Raw genomic sequence first — 20250 nt, forward strand, 5'->3', positions numbered from 1 at the left:
AAGTCCACTGTTAAATACATACACTACAATTCACAAAATGAGTTTATTTTATCCAGTGTGAGCGCAAGAGGCTGTTACTCTATGTGTACTGGAAATTCAAAATATAAAACAACCAACCAAGATGGCTGTAGCCTGCAGAGCAGCGATTCTCATTTCTCCACTTCTGGTCCTGGAGAAGAACTTCTTGTTGGACTTGGTCTTCCTAAAGACATACCTGAATCAATTATTCAATCAACTGACCTTAAACACCACGAAAGTCGTATGTCAGTGTGCCGTCCGAGTCGGAGCCTTTCCAAGCAAGCACCGGGCGCAAGGCAGGACAAAGCCCGTTTGGGACGCCAGCCCATTGGAGGACACGCACGCACATTCACAGCAGGGCCAATTTGTCCTGGAGCCTCATAACCCACAGTACATCTTTGGACTATGGGAGGAAACCAGAGCACGCACAGGAGACACAGCACGCCATTTCTGTAGTTGAACCGAGAGCCCCGATGCTGCACACTGCACTGTGCTACCCCTAATCAATACCTGAAATCTCTGTTATTTTCTACAGTAGCTGTTTATGCATAAGCTACTTTTGATGCCCAGTATAAAATATATGCAGAGAAATTAAAAACAGGCTTCTTCCACCTGCACAGAAGTATAAATGCCAAAGAAAGCTAATTCAACATCTTGGAAAGTTTGACTTTTGAAAAAAACTTTATTAAAGTCCAGTTCGTGCAGCTTATCAATTAAATACAAAACATGAAACACTTTATACAGGTTTAACAAACATTACAGGTACAATGAAGCATTTTAAAAGTTAAATGCTATTTTACATTGACAATCTACAGCGCATCACATCAGAATATACAAATCTCAAATAAATGGCTCAAAATGGTCAACAATTAGTCCTGAGCTTATACAACAGCATAAACACTTCATTATACAGTGTTGCAGTACAATTTTCATCTATTGAATAAATGATTATTTAAACCTTAAATAGGGCTAGGAGGAATAAAAAAAATGCTGTTGGGCCTCCATTTTAAAGACTAGAATAAATCTCTTGAAACAAACTTTGTATTCAGAAATATGCCAGTTACAAAAATAACCCAATTCTCTGCTGTGCACATGCTCTACTTGAGAAATGTATATAAATTAGAACCCAACAAGGAAGAAGGTGGGGAGACAAATCATGATGTCACGGGAGGTATGAAAGTCTTTTCCAGTTCCATTTTTAGAAAATATATAGAAAACACAATATAAAGAAAGTAACGTATCTGTAGGTCAACAGTGGCACACGAAGGGCAGCATTTTAAATGCAAATCACATAAGGCCTCAAAAAAACCTATTTTTTTAGAACTCAAGTTTCTCTTTCAAAAGCAGTCAAAATAAATAGCAATCTCTACATGAGAGAAAAAAAGTTTAAAAGCTTTTTGAAAGTTTCAGGAACTATATAGCAGTTTTTTTTCCATATTCCAATGTTTCTCTGTGCACTTTATATTACAAGAAAAATTATTTTTGCATATTTGAGCTTACATCTGAGAAAATACCACATTCAGCTCCTATAGTCCTGGATGTGTTTAAACACCACTGTTACCTACGGTCTATAATAAGTGCTTCCTGGTTTTCTTTCCAAGGGTTAGGTCTTTGAATGTGGTCCTACCACATTCTATGTTGGGATGACGAATCGTCACTTTCTACAAACCCTTTAAAAATCACTTTAGTTTTATGGGGAAGGTTGGCAGAACTCTTAGGCTTACAGATCAGAGAATCTTTTCATTCTAAGGGTTTTAGATTTTCTTGCCTAATTCTAGCACACAGCTTCTGCCTTATATTTAAATATACCTTTAATACCTTATCTGAAATGCACTTTTTGTACACAGCAACACATGCCATCCTGATCACAGGAACGGTTACCCATACTTAATGCTTTGGTGTATCAGGCAAAAAACTGCAGAAGCCCAGTAGAGAAGCTGCCCTTAAGAGCAGAATTCAATGCAAGGTTTTGACTGCAATAGAACAACTCACTATGCATCATTCTGTTACACGTTTACAAACATACGACTTTTAGAGGTCTTATAACCACTTTTCCCCAAAAGGGCTGGAAATATTTCTGAAGTTAGACTTTCACAGGTTAAAACCACTGCAGTTTTTACTCTAGCGGCTCAGTCCCAGTTCACCAGAAAACCGACGCCAGTCTCTGCCAGGACTCCAACGACCACTTGCAGTTACTGAACCCCCTCAATTACCACAAAGCCTCTCCAGACACCGTGTATGACATCACCCATCACTATCAGAAGGCTGCTTGCTGCAGTCAACGATTGCGGCACAGAGAGCAAGGTCCCCGACTGGTTGTACGAGTTCATCGCAGGACACAGGTACAAGCAAGACGGGGCAACTTACAGAAATCAGTTTCACACGGTCAGCGCGTCTTTGAGAGGTGGGAGGAACATCAAAGGCCAAAATCAAACACGGAATCGCCCCAGTCCAGAATCAAGATCTGACCAGAAGGCTGAAGCAGCAGTACAAGCCACTGCCGTGCCACTCCTGTCATTATATTTCATCTCGCTTGCACAAACTCAAGGTCTTCAGATCAGCTTACTTACAGGGATAGGAGCAAATTACTATATGGGTTTGAGACGAAGGATAAGAAAAAAAAACGGCTTGAGGTAAGGATTTCTTGCACTTGGTGTCACTACTGCTGAACTGAACCATGTGTCATATCTGCATAATCCACATAAGTGTAGATTTAATTGATGAGTAAATTTAATCAAAAACAGAACACTTTTTCTGGATTTATTCTTCAAGGACATGGGGTTTAGTACTAACAACTTAAAATACAGTGGAGTTCTAACAGAGAGCAGTTACAGGCTGTAAACAGAAGTTCTTGGGCTGATAATATCTAAAACAGACTTAGAACAGGGAGTACGGAGTTTTGTAGAACCTTATTTTAGATTTCATGGCCACAAGAAGCCTCAGAGTAGCCGTCCTCAACAATATTCAGACTTACGGTTGCAGTTCCTGTTCAACGATGTGAACATGATTGAAGATTGTCAAGTCGTAGATCATTGTGGATGTGTATTGTAGCTGAGTGAACTTTTCCTCCTCTGATAAGCTTTTCTGATCACTTTTCTAACAACATTGTCTAAAATCAAACGTTGTCATTTAGTTTTTAGCACAATTCAAATTTGAGAGGGTACTTCCATAAAATATTCCAAAGTTCTGTGTAGATAGCTCCATGATTACATAAATCTCTTTGGGAAACCAACCTTGGCAAAAAAATTGGAGAAAAAAAAAGATGCAGGATCTCCAAGTTCATACTAAACATTATGCAAATTAAGCAAGAAGCAAACAAAAGATCCATTTTTTATCCATGTAGGACACTTCATGATAGAGGAATCACTTGCATTACCAATCTCATATTTCACATTGTAATTAAAAGGATACAAAGAATCATGCCAGGTAATTTAAACTGAAATTCTGCGATCTCTCCATTCCAAAACATTGGCTTTTCTGAAAGAGCCATTTTTTTTGTTAACCAGATCATTTTCAATTTAAACAAATGCTTTGTTGACCAACGTTGATCATTGTTAATCTGCAGCACACGAAGGAAAACAGTCACGTTTCATCTTAAGAGCCGTATCAGGGCAGCTTTCTCTGCACATTCGCATTTTCTCCATGGATTTGGCTGCCGTCTGAAACATATACAAGAATCAGTATTAGCTCAACACTTGAGATGGTGCAATCTGTAGACTTCTTTCTCTACAGCAGAAGAACATTATACAGGGCAGAACATATTAATTGTGTGCATTTATACAGCACTTGACACTTTTCTAATAGGGTTTCCACCCACCACTGCACCTGGGCTGACACAGCAACCATTTTGCACAAGCAGACCTGCGACACAGAAGATCAGATGAAGAAACGAAGAATTTGAATAAAAGGGGAACTTTCCACACTGCTAATTTAATTGTCGTTTTGGAGCCCCGTATACAACTGGACATTTAACCGAGTCTGAGTGAAGTACCCCTGAGGAAGACGCAACATAACTTGAGCTTCAGTCTCACAGCCTTCCTGTTAGGAAGTCAAGATCTCGAATCGCTGCTTCACACTGCTGCTGCTCGGCTAGATCGCGCCAGGCCAGACTGGAGCCGAGCCAGGACACCGTCTACTATTACAAGCAAGGTCATGTTATCTCTGTAAATCGAAGGACTGCATCTGCTGCAGCACTCCCCCCCCCATTACCATACTGGCGCATTGCTTTAGATCTTCTGGACTAGAGGGAAGAGCGCCCCCTACTGGCTCATCAACAACCACACACAAACTCGTGAAGCGCACTCTGGCTGTCTTCCCATCAATCAGGTGGGGCTGCACACTGGTAGTGGTGGAGGGGATCCCCATTACCTGTGAAGCAATTTGAGTGCAGTGTCCAGAAAGGCGCTATACACCTGTAAGGAATGATTACTATTAATTATTGTTACCACCTACAACGGCAGCAGCCTGGCTTCGTGTGGGGGTCTCCTATCCCTGCTCTGAATAGGCCCAACCCTACTTGGATTCTGAGATCTGAAGGTCAGGCTGCAAAGTGGTACCACTACACTGAGAGCAGACCTCTGATGAACATCCACATTGTGCAAAAATCTCATCATATTCCGCTGCCGACTTCACAACATATTTTCTAGTAATGTTTTACTCATGAAACATGAGCAAACATTTCAATCACTATTTGAACAAATAAAATGTGGTCCTTTTAAATTTCTGGAAGCTGAATGCTTTTGTACAAGCCATTCATGTACACTACATCTCTTTAGCTTTAATTGTATTAGAAAGAAAAGGGATTTTAAAATATTCAATGTTGCTTTTTGTTACAGATAACACACGTGAATTAAAGTGCTCTTCAAACGGTCTTGATCCCATAAGATTTTCTGTGGGTTCACAGTGATCTGTACCCAAGTCAAGTAGGAATACATTCTATACTGAACAGGTATGCAGAAAAGGCATTTCAATAGTGATGTAAAAAGGTTTAGTAAGGTTCTCTCTAGGTCTTTTTTTACCAATGGAACAAAATGCTGAAGTTCAAAATGTCCTTTGAATGACAACCAGGTATCCATCTTAAATAAGAGTATTTCCCATCACAAACAGTATACTGTATAACACTTCAGTTTATCTTCAAAATAACATCCCGGGTTTATATGGAGAAGCTCGGGAGGGGTTAAAATGCAGCTTCTATTTAATAGATTGAAAACTGTTTCGAAAAGATAAAAAAATCCACTGGAATGCTTTATATCAAACCTTTCCTGCTCAAGAGTGCTTTCCCAAAGACAACGCAGAACAATGGACAACAAGTCTGTTGGCACAGTTGAACAGCTCTGGCCAAGGGATGGCAAGACAGAAGACACGTTCATGCAGATTACCTTGCAGACTTGGCTGTAAATGGGAGGACAGAGTGCATTGTGGGAGCTGTTGTGGGTGGAGGGGGCTAGAATGCAAACCAGCAAAAATACCTAGAGGAAGAGGAGAGAAAACAAGTGCTGACAAGTGAAAAGCAGACAGCCTGTGTACGCATGCACTAAGCTGAAGTGGCTGTGCTTGCTTGGTGACCAAAGTGCAGCCCCACATCTACCTCCACGAGTTTTTGAACATTAAGGTCAGGTGAAGGAGTGAAAACCAAGCGTGCACAACATGAAACCAAACAGAAAAGTCCACAAGACAGGACAACGACGAAACACGCCTATAAGACACTTAAGAGTAACAGGACCATGCGAGACTTAACATCCAGAAGTAATGGGAGTTTATGGGAACTAAGGCGTGGAGAATGAACACCATTCCATCTAGACCAGATCAAAACCACTTACTGTGCGTGAGCCCGTGGTGGAATGTCCCTGGTGCCGGGCCGGTCACAATAGCGTCTTTGGATCCGCTGGACTTTGAGTCGGAGCCAAACGTGATGACGGGGAAGCTGAACGTGTGCATAGGGACGATTCCTGGCAATATCCCCAGCGTTCCCGGTGCTAGCTTCTGGCCGGATGTGGCAAACGACGGCGAGAGAAGGTTTATAGATGGAGAACTTGACTGCACAGATGTGCCCGTGGTGCTCTTTGTGGGCTTTTTAATAAAAAAAAAGAAAAGATTCTCCATTAAATCATTGTGGGTTTTGAAAACGTTTTCATTTCGATGTAGAATAATAGTTTTACACCTTAATAAGCACATCCCAAACACTTGTGTAACCCAAGAGTCTACAAACTGGGTCACTCGTGCATGCAGTGAGAAGGCGATGTAACCGAGCAGCAGGTTAGCTGCACTTACCGACGCTGCCGGAGCGGCTGCAGCTGCTGGCGTTGCTGCCGCTGGCTTTAGGGAGGAAGTCAGAAGCCTTGCAACGCCCTGCATTCCCATGGTGGAGTCTCCATTAGACCCGCCAGGGGGCGCCACGAGGGTCAGCTTCTGAGAAGACAGGGCCTTCTTTGCTGCCGAGTTAGGGGACTGCGGGACGGCGGCCTGACCCGGAGAGGGCGACTTGTGGGGCGAGGCCATAGCGCCGGCGCCCAGCGGAGTCAGGCCGCTCTGCGCGGAGCCGCCCGGGGGAACGCTGGACTTGGCCGCCGCGGGCAGCGGGAACGAGGGCTTGAACGGATGGCCTGTGGCGCTGGAGGTGGGGTTGTGCTTGGGTACGTAAGCGACAGCGGCCCCTGGCGGGGGGAGGATCTTGGACATGCCGGCGGAGGAACCCTGACCGCCGCTAGGCAGAGCGGAGGGGAGGGGATGGAAAGCTGGGGACTTTGTAGCTCCTTTCGATTGCAGCAGCCCTGCGCCCTGCTGAAAGTACCTGGATGCTTTAGCCTGGGAGGGACTCTGCAACTTGTTTGGGTTAAACTGCACTGGTGAAGGAAAGTTTTTTGGAAGCTGATGGGACTGGTGAAAAGGCTTCATAGTCCGGGAGAGCAAAGAGCTTGGAGCTGGGGACTGATGGGGGCGTGTGGCTCCAAAGTTCTTCTGCTTGGCGTGCATGTTTTCCGGAAGAGTTTTGTTATTCGGAGAAGTCTGGGAAAGAAGGCCTTTGTAGCCGGGTAAAGGCAAAGTCTGAGAGTTTTCCGTTTTCTTGTCTTGGGAAAGCTGCCCCAGTGCCAGTGCCTGCTCTGCTAAAAGGTTGAGTGGCGACTGCGATGAGGACACAGACGGTTTTGGCAAAGTTTTCATCTCTTCAGACGATATTAATACTGTGATGTTGTCAGTCGCTGGTTTAATGACGGTATGAAAACTGAAATCAGGGCTGCCTCTTGTAGCATTATTCAGTGCTGCCAACTCCTCAGAAACGGCTTCTAGCGAGGGAGGGTTATGGATTAAGTCTTCATCAAGCGAGTCATCCATATTATAGGACTGAGGAGTGGCTGTGCTATTGGAGCTGTGCGTACCTGCACAAGATGGAATAAAGGAGTTCACAGGCGTCGATGGGCTGCTAACCGAGCAAGGTACCAGGACACTCGAATTTCCAGAACGTGTAGGTGTGGCACTTAATGAAGTTATTATTTTTCTTTCAAGCTTCACAAATGGTTCCTGAAGTGGGGGGAAAAACAAACAAACACTAAAATTCAGATTAAAACATAGCACATCATAAGGATTTTAATCCTAGCCACACAATATAAACATGGCTTCAAAATGATCTGTGATATTTTAAGTTACTTAATATTATGATTAACATACCTTCATTTTTATTTTCGGAGCTGCAATAACTTTCTTTTTGGTCCTGAGTAGAAGAACAAAAACAGTTTAAAAAGTTGCCTTTTCTTTAACACTAAGTATACAGCACAACATTCAGAAGGTACAGGACAATTTTCTCTGCAAATGAGAGGAGGTTCTTTGGCTGATCTAACTCATTTCATTTTTGGCAGAAAACCAAGCTGAGGATTGCATCCAGCTGTTTCTCGAGAGATGGGATTGACCTCAGCAATATCCCTGCGTAACTTTGCTGCAGACGGCTTATGTTTCCAGTTTGAAATGTACTTCCCCTAAGCTTCCCTTTGTCTTCTCTGGTTTGTGTTTCACCATTTTCTCTTGAGAATTTCTTTGTTGTTCCTTGCTTGCTTTTCTGTTCGCCTCACACATTGTTTAGAAGATGAAATGATATACCAACAAAAACACCTACTGTAAGGCTTGTTCATGGGTGGCCTCTTCAGACAAGCCCATATAATCTCCTGCTTCCCCAGCCTTAAACTGTTACAGTTTCCTTTGCTGCTTCTACAGCTGTTAACTTGACTAGAAACTACACCGGCAACAACACCCTAATGTCGCATGCTTTAAAATAAACCTCCAGCAGATGCTCGGAGAGACTGAGTAAGGATGCACAATATTAGACCTTTTTATATTTTAAAATGTATATAAACCTACAAAAAACATATCCTGATAAGATGAAGAAATAAAGGAATTTCCCAATAACTAGAGAGTGATTTCTTTTCTCAAACACTCACTCCACAGGGTACATGTGGTAACAGTACTTACGGTATGGAAGTGACATGGCTGTGCACTCTCTTGCTTTCCTTAAAAAGCATCCTGTTGAAAGAAACAAAGAACTTAATATCTGAAACAGACCCCAGTTTAAGGAAATGTCACAGGGAGGGCGGGACAGGTGCCAAGTGAGTTCTTTCAAAACAGAATAACTGTTCAGCCGCAACAGCACTCAGGTGTGAAGGTGGTGGTTTATTTGGACAATGCGCCCCACAAACCAACAAAACAATAATATATCATATAGTGCAAAACACAACAAAACAGAACAAAAATACACACAAAAACGTTCTCCGAGAATTAGCTGACAGGACCTAAGTGTGCTGGGACTCCAGCCCTCCCTGCGACAACAGATCAAAATAAAATAAAAAAATTAATATAGATATCAGAATGAAAGGGACCAAAACAATCGAGAAGAGCTGTTTCAGAGACACACTACAATTTTACAGCACAGGCGTTTCCGGAATCTCAGTGGTTAGCTCAGTTCACACGCTCGTGTAAAAGTGATTCACCTTGACTGCATCCATCCCTTCGGCCACAGCGGTTTAACTTCAGCTTCCAGAAATGCCTTCAGATACTCTTCTGCAGTCTGAGACTTGTTCCTTTCCAGTTCATAGCTGCCTATCTTTATATGGACAACATTACAGAGGAGATTCCTGTTTGAAGACAGAAACTTAGCTTATTATAAGAGTTCTCATACAATTTAAACACTTTTGCATTTAAGGCCACAAAAGCATTTGATACAGCAAATATAGATTTCCATTGCAAACATTGTCCACAAGGAAAGGTTACTTTTTTTTGCTAGAGCACATAAGGATCTCCTGCATAAGCGTCACATTCCAAATTCTGCGCTGCACGTGTGGGTATGGCAACCAGTGTGCAAGAGGAACGCGTGCTCATCTTTTCACCCAACGTCTCCCACTCTCTCGACATGCAGTCTCGTGGTAAAGATTACCTGCACATGACGCGGGTGTGCACGAGTGTGTGCCCGTCCTGCACTCACGCACACATTCTCCCCCTCTCTCTCTATCCCGCCTCACAGCTCCCGTTCACCGGCTGCAGTACACAATTCTACTTTGGCCATTGCAAAAAACAGCACACCAGCTTTCGAATGATACTTTTGCCAGAAATCTCACACGCCTATTGTGACTTATCGGCATGATTTTTACAACCATCCACAGGCCTTTACATTCCTTACACATTTTGTGGGGGGGGGTAAGTGGCTAAGTAGGCCAGTAAGAGGCTTGGGTACCTAAATCTTGAAAAATGTTAGCAAGGAAATGAAAATATTCATAATGCTTTGATGTATTACAGATAATTATTATCATGCAGCCCCGCCTAATCATGAACTCATGATCACAGGCTGAACCCGTTTGTGCTGCCAAGCCCTTACACAACTTACAACGGCTGTGTATTCTCTGAGCTACACACTGCTAGTGATTACTTGTGGGTATGGGGAGACCGCAGAGGGCTTGTTTCTTTTAGGCTTATTTTTCTATATTCAGGACACTGAAATTACACTTTTGACCACTCCCAAACTCCTGCTCCACCTATTGTTTTAATGACGGGCATCATTGCATTGGATTTGATTGTTAATTTGAACAGTTTTAACAGCTTTCTGCAAAGCATTCTTTACAAAAAGATCTGCAAATTGTTGATCGACGCATTCTAAATCGATAGGTTTATCATTAGCGCACCTGATTTCTTCGTTCCACTGGAATTTTTTTCTGGGTCCCATAACCCGTTTTCCACTTTTCTCTTCATCCTCATCCTCATCTGAGCAGGCTTTCTCCTTTTGTTCTTTCCCTTCTTCCAACATCCTGTCAAACAAAATACACAGTTAACTGGGCTCTGCTCGTGTGGGCTTACGACACTACAAAAAAAACCACAAGACAATCCAGAACTTCAATTCTGAGCAGGACAGTGATCCACAGCTACACTGGAGTGGCTTGAGAATAAGAAAGAGAGGGCCCTTTATCACTCAAAGTCCTAACTTGAATCCCTCTGAGGATCAATGGAAAGAATCAGAGTGCTGTCCAAAGGTCCCCCAGCAATGAGACAAGGCAAGAGAAGCCTAAAAGGGGCAGAAACTGCACTAAGCCGGCATGCAAACTCGGCACAAACTCATGTCAAAAATACTGCTGCCAAAGGTGCTTGCACCAGAAATTGCACTTATGGGTGTGAAACTTATGCCATCAACATAGTCAAAGTTTCACAATCAAGCATCCATGGTGAATAAGGGGCATCAGATACCCAAATATCACATAATGCCAAAGCTTACAGAATAAGGAAAATTAAACAGTACCCAACATTATGTTGCTACTACAGTGATGTACAGTACTGCCTTTATGAGGTGTACTGTAAGTGCTTTAAGTCATAATCACTAATACTGTTTCACGACACCTAACTAATAGCTCAATTTAATGGTTTTGCACCACTGCTTTACCAGTTGTGTCACTTGCACATTTTAAAGAAGTCGTCTGCTTTTCATATTGCTATTTATCATGCTTACTATAACAGCAAAAAAAAAAACTTAAAAACATTTTGTACGAAAATACAGTTGCTGCCAGTAAACCTATATTTTTTATCGTCATCACTGTTCCCAAATCAGGAAACAAGGGTAAATATACCACCTTAGAGTAGATCGACCTTACATCCATCTTCGGGACAATCTTTAATTGTAATCAGTACCGTATATAACCTGGGCTGAAACCACCACTGACTTTCACCTACAATCCACTCGGGACGACATAAGTAATGCTTCCTTAAATAAAGTGATTGTAAATTCTGCATTTTCTCAACAGCAATCTACTAATTTAGAAACTCAAACGAAACCTACTTAGCAAACTTTGCCTGGGTGTGAGCTTGACATTCATCCTGGTACTTGGTTATCTGGCCAGGCATTGATCTGCCGATCGCTTCCTTTAATCTCTGAAGTGGTTCTTTCAGACGGCCATCCTAAACACAAAGACATGTCATGTGTGATTTCAAAAAATTCAATCCAACGTGTAATTAGTCAAAAACATCTTAGCCCTAAAAAATGAGAATTTATACAGGACAATACTGTTACTTTTGTGGAATTATAGGATTTTTCAATAGACATTAAATGCAGAAAAATATTTAATGCAATTCTTAAGACGATAGCTATAACAACTCCATTTGGTAAGGGAAAATATGACCCTTGTTCAAATCCCGATTGAAATTTAATGTCAAATCAGAGCTGACTTATAAAAATACCATGCAGATTAAAAAAAAAGTGTGCAAGTTTACACACGGAAAAGGTAAAAGGCGGTCTATGCAGAAATTAATACTGCTTACCTGTTCATGTAAGTGCAGCTTCTTTGCCCTTTTTACTAAAGTGTCTTTGCTGCAGGGAAGGAAAGAGGCCAGGTGAGCGTAGACACCAGAGCGTGCCTGGCTGTTGAGCTCTCGGGACTGAAGCTCAATGCTAAAGGCACAAAATGAGACGACACCGAATCACACGTCGAGAGAAGAACAGGCACGTGTAGAAATAGTCTCTTATTTATTGAAGTCTTTCTCCCAGGATCATCAGTCCAAACTGGCACCTCTTTCATCGCCACTGTATGAGCGAGCTGGCAGGACTGCTTACTGTACAGCCTCACACAGAGCTTTATTTTTTCCACGTAATGGACTCCCTTAATGCTCTGAAACCCGAATTAAAGTGCGTGTTGTGGATCATCAGCATTTGTCTGAATGCTTGGCCACTCCTTGTGTAAATGCCCAAGGAGCAACTTCAGTTCTGGGATTAGTTTTGAGTACTTTCAGTGTCTTTATTTTGCCACCACTGCATTTTAAAGGGGGGAAACAAAACCATGTGTCCATGCTCAAACGTTTTTATTAGATTTTTCCAGGATACTTTGTTTCAGGATTCTGTTCCCTGGCCAAACACCAGCCAGTTCCCTTGTATTTCTGCCCTAAATATCACACATTGACCAACATCCCACAGATACTCAAAGGGACACATGTTTGATAAGTAGAGCACCCACAGCACATTTTCATCACACGAGAAACTCTGTTTGGTGAACAACGCGAGAGTCTGTATTGCCCTGGAAGAGCACACTGAGGTTCCAAGGGAGCTCTGAGCAGAGACTGTTAATGGGATGATTTAAAGAGGCTGCTAATAAGCAACAGCTCAGTTACATGCACTTAACGTGTGGGTGAATGCCGGCACCAATCTCTTTAAATAAAGCTTACAGCTCGGGGCGGAATGAATTCAATCCTTCCCCAGGCACCGAGATCATAAAACCCTTAAAAACAACTGCTCTGCTACACTGAAGTCACTCTAATTCTTGCCCAAGTGCACCACATCCATTAACAATGAATACCAAAAAAACTGCCCAAAAGTTTTAAGCAATAACCAAAAACAAGTCTAAAAACATTCACGTGTCGTGCAACATGCCCTCTGTTGATGTCCAGAATTGATGATCAACACGCCTTGCATTAACTATTCCTTTTACTTGAGGTTCAACAAAACAACTGGGATCAAATGGGAAGCTGGAAGTGCAATGTACATACTGCTGCAGGTAAAGACAATATGGGGAGTTAAACCACGCATCAGCAGAGCGGACACTCAATCAATAGTGAAAGCAGCCAGGAGGCTATGCAATATGCGTACTGCACGTACTCAATAGCGGGGAGTTAAGGACAAGGGAGCTGCGTCAGCCTGCAAAAGAACTCAACTGGCATTCTGCTCCAGAAAGCGGAATGAAAAACATCCGAGCTGTTAAAGCCTTCTTCCAGCGCGAGCACCTGGAGAGGGATTAACACACCAAGGAACTTTCTACTTATCAGTGTGGAATTTACCGTTAATTGTTACTTTGCAGCAAGTGTCTGTCAACTTCAAGTGTGATATTCAACAGCTATGACCAACTGCACTCTTGCTGGATTAGAAGAGGATTCATCCCACCAGTGATACTTACTCAAGCAACATGCTGTTAACATCCTGGGTAAAGAACTTCTGCTTTCCCTCACCTTCTGAAGCTTTAGCAGCCTAGTATGGAAAAAAAAAAGAGTTCAGAGTTAACTTTAATAATATTTATGGCTCTATAGGGCCTGTGCTATGTATAAAATACTAACCATATTTTACATTATGATGTTACAAACCTAAATGCATTAAGACTGAAAGAAAAAGACAAACTTCTTTACAACTTAACTCTGCAGACTGGCCACAACAGAAAAGATCTTAATGGCTAGAGTGCGAGATCCGGAATTTAAACGTATACAGACATGTTCCCGAATTTCTCCTGCACAAAGGAAGGAATCACATTTAAAAAAAAAGTTCCTAAGCCCTCAAAGTACTTTAAGGAGCTGGTTCAAATATAAAATATTGGAAAAGTGTACCAACAACTACTCTTTAAAGCATCATTAACAAGAGCTGGATCACTTCTACAGAAAAAAACGTCACCAAATTTCAGCAGCTGTAAAGTCTGCTCTCCCTCTGCACTTTAAATGTTGTATGAAAGAAATTTGCCTCACACCGAATTCCACTTTGCTTCTTCCCCAGTGAGCTGGATTTCTACGATATTCTCCACTATGTGGCTCCCTCCCTGTTTATCCCTATTGACATTGACCCTTACTCACGCCAGACAGCATGTTATTGATGGGGTACAGAGTACGGGAGTAACAAGAACCTGCTCCGTTAAGATAACCAACAGCACCTACTGAAACAAAACCCTAATACACAAGGCAGCAGAACATGACTTCCTACGTGCCGTCCTGCCAATGTGCCTTTTCTTCTCCAGAACTGAGGATAGGAATTCATGTTACATACCCCCCCCTGCCCAATGACAACCACTCAAACATTTCTCTTCTAAACTTCAAAATAAAACAAAAACCTGCAACCGTTCTCTGTGGTTGATCTCGTAACTCGTTTAAACCGCACCTCCCTGTGGACGCTGCCAACTGACCAGAGCTTCCCATCACATAGCTCACAAACAGCGCGCCTCACCTGCGTCAGCTCACTGATGCGCTTCTCCAAAGCCGTCGGCAGTCCTTCAGGCAGTGTGGGGGGCTGTTTCTGAGCTTGTCCCCCTGACAGGGGGTCACTGTTTTCATCCAAGCCTAGCGGGCTAGTGACGGGCGAGTCATAGAGGAGCTTGTCCAGATCGATATCCCCTAGGTCTATAGAGCTAGCAGCCTGAAACAAATCACTCTCGTTCGCAGAGCCAATGAGAGAAAGCAGAGGGTCAGATGCATTTAAGGTGCAATCACTCTCTCGAATCGAGGGGGCGGCAGCCTGATGGCCGTGGCTCTGCTTAGGCTCTTCTTTTTCAAGGGATTCCTTCAGCATGTCATCCACACTCAAGGCTCCAGCCTGTTTCTTCTTTTTCTTCTTCTCCCCGTTGGCGTTAAGTGGCATGATGCTGGTGCACGAAAACAAAAACTCTTAATGCGAATATCACGTATAGTTTACAACAGTAAGTGGCTCTTTGTTTTGCTGTTGTGCTTGTGCTTAATTTTAAACATTAGTTCGGATAAATGGACAACAATTTACACATATGAAAAGTTCAAATGAAAGACCAAGAAATATGCAATTTCAATACATACTTATAAGTCAGGAAAACAAGTATAAAGCACTTAAAGACAAATGTAAAAGATAAGACTTAAACCTAATGTTTTACTAACAAAAACCTAAGACATTAAAAGTGATGTCTTGGAGTTTCTCACCCAGCATTCTTGGGTTTTTTATGTTGACCCTCTTCTTTCTTCTTCTTTTTTATTTTATCACTTCCATCCTTTAATTTTTTCTGTATGCAAGTGGGAGCGAACAAAAAGGCAAAAAAATGCTTTGCGTTATTTTAGTTCAAACGCATCCCTCTTTGTTTAGCACTTATATGAATATATAGTTCTTGAATAGTTTTGTCCTTCATACATTTCACAAAATATCACTATTATACTCATGTCCCGACTCTTTTACTACGTGGTTTAATATGCTGTATATTATAAGACCCTTACAGTTCCCCTTGGGAAAAATAAAGACATTATAAGACTAAATCTTAAAACAGCCTGCAAAAAGAAAAAAGTCCTCTGACCTTCGGAGACTTCAGTCTCTTCTTCTCTTGAGTAAAATCATCTTCAGGTTCAGATTCTGATGCCTGCCTGAACTGCAGAGTCCCAGAATTGATGTAAAATCCGCCGTATTTTGTCGTTAGTGAAGCCGGCACCAATTCATCATACTGTATCAATAAAAAGACAAATCCTTAAGTTTCCAGTGCATTTTTTACACAAAAGGCATCTTAAAAGACAAAAACTATTTTTTGTTGGGGTGTCTGTAGAAATGACTTGGAGCCCAGACATTTATTTCTTTTCAGCACCGAATGAACCCTCTACATGTTCCTCAGCAGCTTGCAAGCTCCACTCTCACACCTTACTGACAACAGGAATACCTCTAAGGCACACCGTGCACGACTGCTGTGTGAGGCCCTCGAAAGCACCACTCGGTCTCATAAAGCGCTCCTACGAGGGTGAATAGGAGGTAAATACCATTCAGAAAGTCAGAAGTTTTCATGTAACATGCACAAAGGACGTGAACAACAGGCATCTCTAGAGAAGGTTTTGGAGAGCACTGCGGACAGCAGACCAGCGGGCAGAAGAGCTGACCTCTATCAGCCCTCCCTGGTCGTCATTTTCACAAAGTCTGTCTGAAGAAGACAAAAGTGCCGGTAGATGAAAAACTTTCAAACTTGCAAGGCAGACAACTTACAGCCTCGGAGTTGTCGATAAACGGGTCTGTTTCGTCGTATCCGTATCCCATGTCAATCAAGTCCTGCACACGGTCCTTCTTGCGCTTCTTTGGACCCTGACAAAAGAAACAAGAACATTCACCAAGACGCCCTTTAGAATCTTTCCTGGGGTTCATAAAGGACAATACTAACATATTTTTCTTCAAACTTCTTAGCAAGAGCTTCGGCCTCTTGTCTCTGCGACGCACTCTCTTCCTCCTCCAGTGTTACTGCTGTTCCCTTGAAGGCATTATTCTGGGGGGGGAAAGTGAAGTGTTTAAACTGGGGCTGTTGGATAAGGCAAAACATCGGCATGCAACAATGTTTTCAGTACAGTGTTCCACTTTAATTGTATTGAGTTATTGTCGAATGTACAGTGAGTACAAATAATTTTAAATATTGGACTCTACAACAAAGTTTTTCGCCCAAGGTCTTCTTTTCTTGATGCTGATAGACTTCTTAGTTAGACGTTCTTGCACAGTCTCCACGGACGACTTGAACGATGGCCGTTCTCCACAGCTTACTTGAGAACGGTGAGATGTTAAAATGTTTGAGACCCCGAATCTTTGCTTTTGGTAGAGCGGGTCAGAGATGCTTCACATGCAAAGAAAAAGGCAATAGATCTACCCATTCAGGAATTCATACCGACTTGATTAAAACATACAATCACAAACAAACGCTAAGCGTTAACAGCGGGTTCACAATGCGCACCCCCCATCACATGCTTTAACAACTTCAGACTTTTCAGACATTCATTTCTACGTGAATGACTGGAAAAGCAGCCAAATACAGAACAGGTCTTTACCTTTTTCTTCACGAGTTCAGGGTAATAAAACTCTGGACAGCGCCGCTGATCGGGCTCAAAGAGGGCGAGCACCAGGCGTGCAGTTGCCGGAGACGTCTCCTGCTCCAAGGGGCTGCACACAGCGGATATGTCCTCCTTGGGGGGAATCTTTAGCAAACTTGAAGGAAGGGGGACATTGCTGCAGAGAGTGGTCAGCTGTACCCTGCGTGGCTCAGCCATGAGTAACTACGCGTTTCCAACCCCCAGCAGAGCGTAATCAAACTCCTGGAAGCACTTGTTTGAGTCTGTGCGTTTATATCTTTACCAGGCTTACATTTCTGATGTGTACTGAGCCAACAGTTATCGTTTAGACTCTACAAAGCCACATGACGTACAGGTAAATAACCCCTTTGATCCCGAAGGGTGCCCTTTATCTCGTATTAGGTCGAACTTTTGCGTGACACATCTATTAATTGCACACAACATTTTTGACCTAATTCATGTCTCTTAGTCCTGCCATCATTTATGATGGCGAAATAGTAAATACAACGCATGCAAAAGCAGCAGACAACTAACAAGGCGAATGTGGCACAGCACAAAATTGTATATCTCCCAATATCGGCTAACAAAAAACACTGGAAAAACATAAATGTTTTGCCCTGCGAGACGACAGGAAAAAAAAAGATGGGGAACAGTTATCCACGTTCTGAGTAGTTTTCACGTCATAAACATTTCAGCACTCAACAGAAACAAGCCACACTACTTCGGCGTTAAGGTATGCAAATATATTTTAGAAAACATTACGTAATTTAGTCACGCAAACTAAGCAATTCACACTAATTTCAAATTCATTTAACCCCCTCGATCTCCCTCTGCTTTCGCTCTGGACTTTATATAGGACCTTAGATAGAACCGGCGGCGTCGTCATCACCCTCCGCCGCAGCGTCGCACGATTAATACCTCATAATATTTACATTCTGGTAAAAAAAAACGCCGAGAATTTAGCTCTCGTGTCTCGGGAGGAATGTGAGCCAGGGGGCCATGTTGGTGGAGTTAATCCAGCTACCAAAGCCACAGTAAACCACAAACATGGGACGTCGTGGGCAGAATGCATGAAATAAGGGGGGTGTAGAGAGGTATTGCAAGAATATGTGGAGCTAAATAAAATGTTTACGTGTGCTTGCGTTTACTTGGTTGAAAGCAGGTTGTAGCACCGAGCAAGAGCAATAATGCGATTATTAGTATAATAAAAGGCAATCTGTAAATTACATTGTTAATGTTCTGAGAATCACCGTGATAAGCGCAAGACGGTTTTAAAATAAAAGAAAACACAATTTATCTTGCAGTTATTTTTTGTGTTCTTCCCATGTTAACGGTCTAAAACTGTTTAGTTACAGGTAACGGGTGCAGGAAACCTGTTGCGATGGAAGTTGCACTACACTGTACAAATTTCTGTTGTACAGATCTGTTTATTTCTAACGAACTTAAATATTTTTGCTCCGAATATCTTAAAGCAAGTTTTTTTTTAATCATTTAAACTTTGTAAACATTGAAACGTTCGTTTTCATAGTGCCACAGACAGTAAATTAAAAACAGTCATGTCAGAAACATTTATATAATGCAACAATAGAATAGTGGTGTGAGAAGAATGGATACTATAACACAATTAAGATTAAGTAGCACATACAGTATAAATATATAAAAATTGGAAGAGAAGAAGAAAAGGCAGATACTGAAGAGTATGTACTTGTCACAGTTCAATTAAAAAAGCAGAAAGCGTCCAATGCTTTATATTTTGCTGCTCGATATAATAGTCATCTGGTTTACCAATCAAATGAAACAAATCTGGCCCCGTTTCCATAATGCGGTTCTAATGTATAAGACACACCTGTTTTCTATTTCCGTTGCAGGTCTTACAAGAACTCCCTGTCACCAGTGTGGTTCAGATTTTTGTTTACGCTTTTATTCGATTGTGTCAATGTATTGTTTTGCATCAATTATTTCATAACGAGTTGGTAATTGTATAATTGATCTCAATTATGCTGATTAGTTAATGATTTCCGAGATGAGCGGCAACAGGGACGCCTAAAGGACGAGCGTTGAACACCAGCTTCTGACACCCCAGGAGGTTGAGTGGCCAAGAGCTTCTAACCGGAAATTTTCCTGTATCCCCTGACATCACCTTGATGTGCACATTTTTTTTCATCTCACAAAAATGTTTCTGTAATGCAGTTTTATACGATATAATCACGTATACGCACCAAAACGAAAGAGGTACGTCGTATTAAATCAAAATGTTTAAAGAAAATCAAATTGAAAAGCTGTAAACAATACTTGTTTTCAGTAGATAGCTAAAAATAAGACACTGCCCCAATAGAAGAGATCTATACTACACTTGGAGAGAAAATGGCGTCTGTTGATTTATTCCAAGGGCATATGTCGTTTGTAGTTCTGTACACGTTTTGGTCGCGCATTCTCCCAATATATATCCTGCTATTCTGGGGATTGGTGCCGAATTGTCTCCTTTGCTAAACGGCAATGTGCACGTTCACTTTTCCACTTCGCATATCCGGTTTTAAAGACAAATGTGTTCAGTGATGAGTATCGAAACACCTAAACAACATGAGGCTGATTGGAGGGCGTTTTCGATGTTTTTTTAATACGTAGACGAAGTGCCTCTACTTCCTCTTTAGCAAAATGGCTTTCCAACTCGCATGTGAAAATGGCGGGGTCGCTCTTTATAAACGTCTGTGGTTATCGAGCTCTGGACTGATATAGCCCGTAGCCAACGGCAGCAGTTTCATTGTTTCCTACGACATTTGTACTTCACCCGTTGCTCCTAAGCTCCCCAGAAAGCAAAGTGCCCCTGGCGCATCACCCGCACTGCATTGAGGTGCCGAGGAAACCATAGCGAGACATCAGCCGCCTCGCCTACGGTGCATTTTGCTGGCTGGTTGCTGCAGTAAAGCAACGAAAGAGATCACTCGCAGCGCTTCCCGGCCACTTTGAAAATGGCACCGTTTCGATTCAAATCGGAGATCTAAGCCATGCAACGTGTAGGTGGTGGTGTTAAGGATACAGGTCCCCTTTGCTATATTTTTGTATCAAAATAACATTTATTGCACATATATCTCACAAGCAGTTCACGGTGTGACATCAATTCTCTACAAACGGCTCTTAAAAAGGGTATCCTTTTTCAATCCGTGCAAGTGGTTGCTGGGGCTGGATTTGCAAAGAACAAAC

General features: G+C 42.2%; 1 protein-coding gene across 3 annotated transcripts; it reads right to left on the minus strand.

The window, feature by feature from the left end:
* Positions 1 to 680: 680 nt before the first annotated feature.
* LOC102683540 (ubinuclein-1) lies at positions 681 to 18334 on the minus strand. 3 transcript variants are annotated; one of them, XM_015359734.2, is made up of 17 exons: positions 17029 to 18334; positions 16377 to 16478; positions 16205 to 16300; positions 15534 to 15677; positions 15169 to 15248; positions 14450 to 14864; positions 13422 to 13492; positions 11800 to 11848; positions 11321 to 11439; positions 10179 to 10301; positions 8994 to 9137; positions 8479 to 8529; positions 7684 to 7726; positions 6289 to 7536; positions 5838 to 6087; positions 5397 to 5486; positions 681 to 3677 (listed from the first exon to the last, which is right to left on the minus strand). In XM_015359734.2, exons 1-17 carry the CDS (start codon positions 17245 to 17247, stop codon positions 3625 to 3627), a joined length of 3297 nt encoding a protein of 1098 aa, XP_015215220.2. In that variant the 5' UTR covers positions 17248 to 18334; the 3' UTR covers positions 681 to 3624. The 3 variants fall into 3 exon arrangements, with proteins under 3 accessions (XP_015215220.2, XP_015215219.2, XP_015215221.2); XM_015359733.2 differs by having other exon boundaries at positions 11800 to 11929; XM_015359735.2 differs by lacking the exon at positions 5397 to 5486 and having other exon boundaries at positions 11800 to 11929.
* Positions 18335 to 20250: the final 1916 nt, after the last annotated feature.

This window comes from Lepisosteus oculatus, chromosome 19 (assembly GCF_040954835.1).
Source record: "Lepisosteus oculatus isolate fLepOcu1 chromosome 19, fLepOcu1.hap2, whole genome shotgun sequence".
Lineage (NCBI taxonomy): Eukaryota > Metazoa > Chordata > Actinopteri > Semionotiformes > Lepisosteidae > Lepisosteus > Lepisosteus oculatus.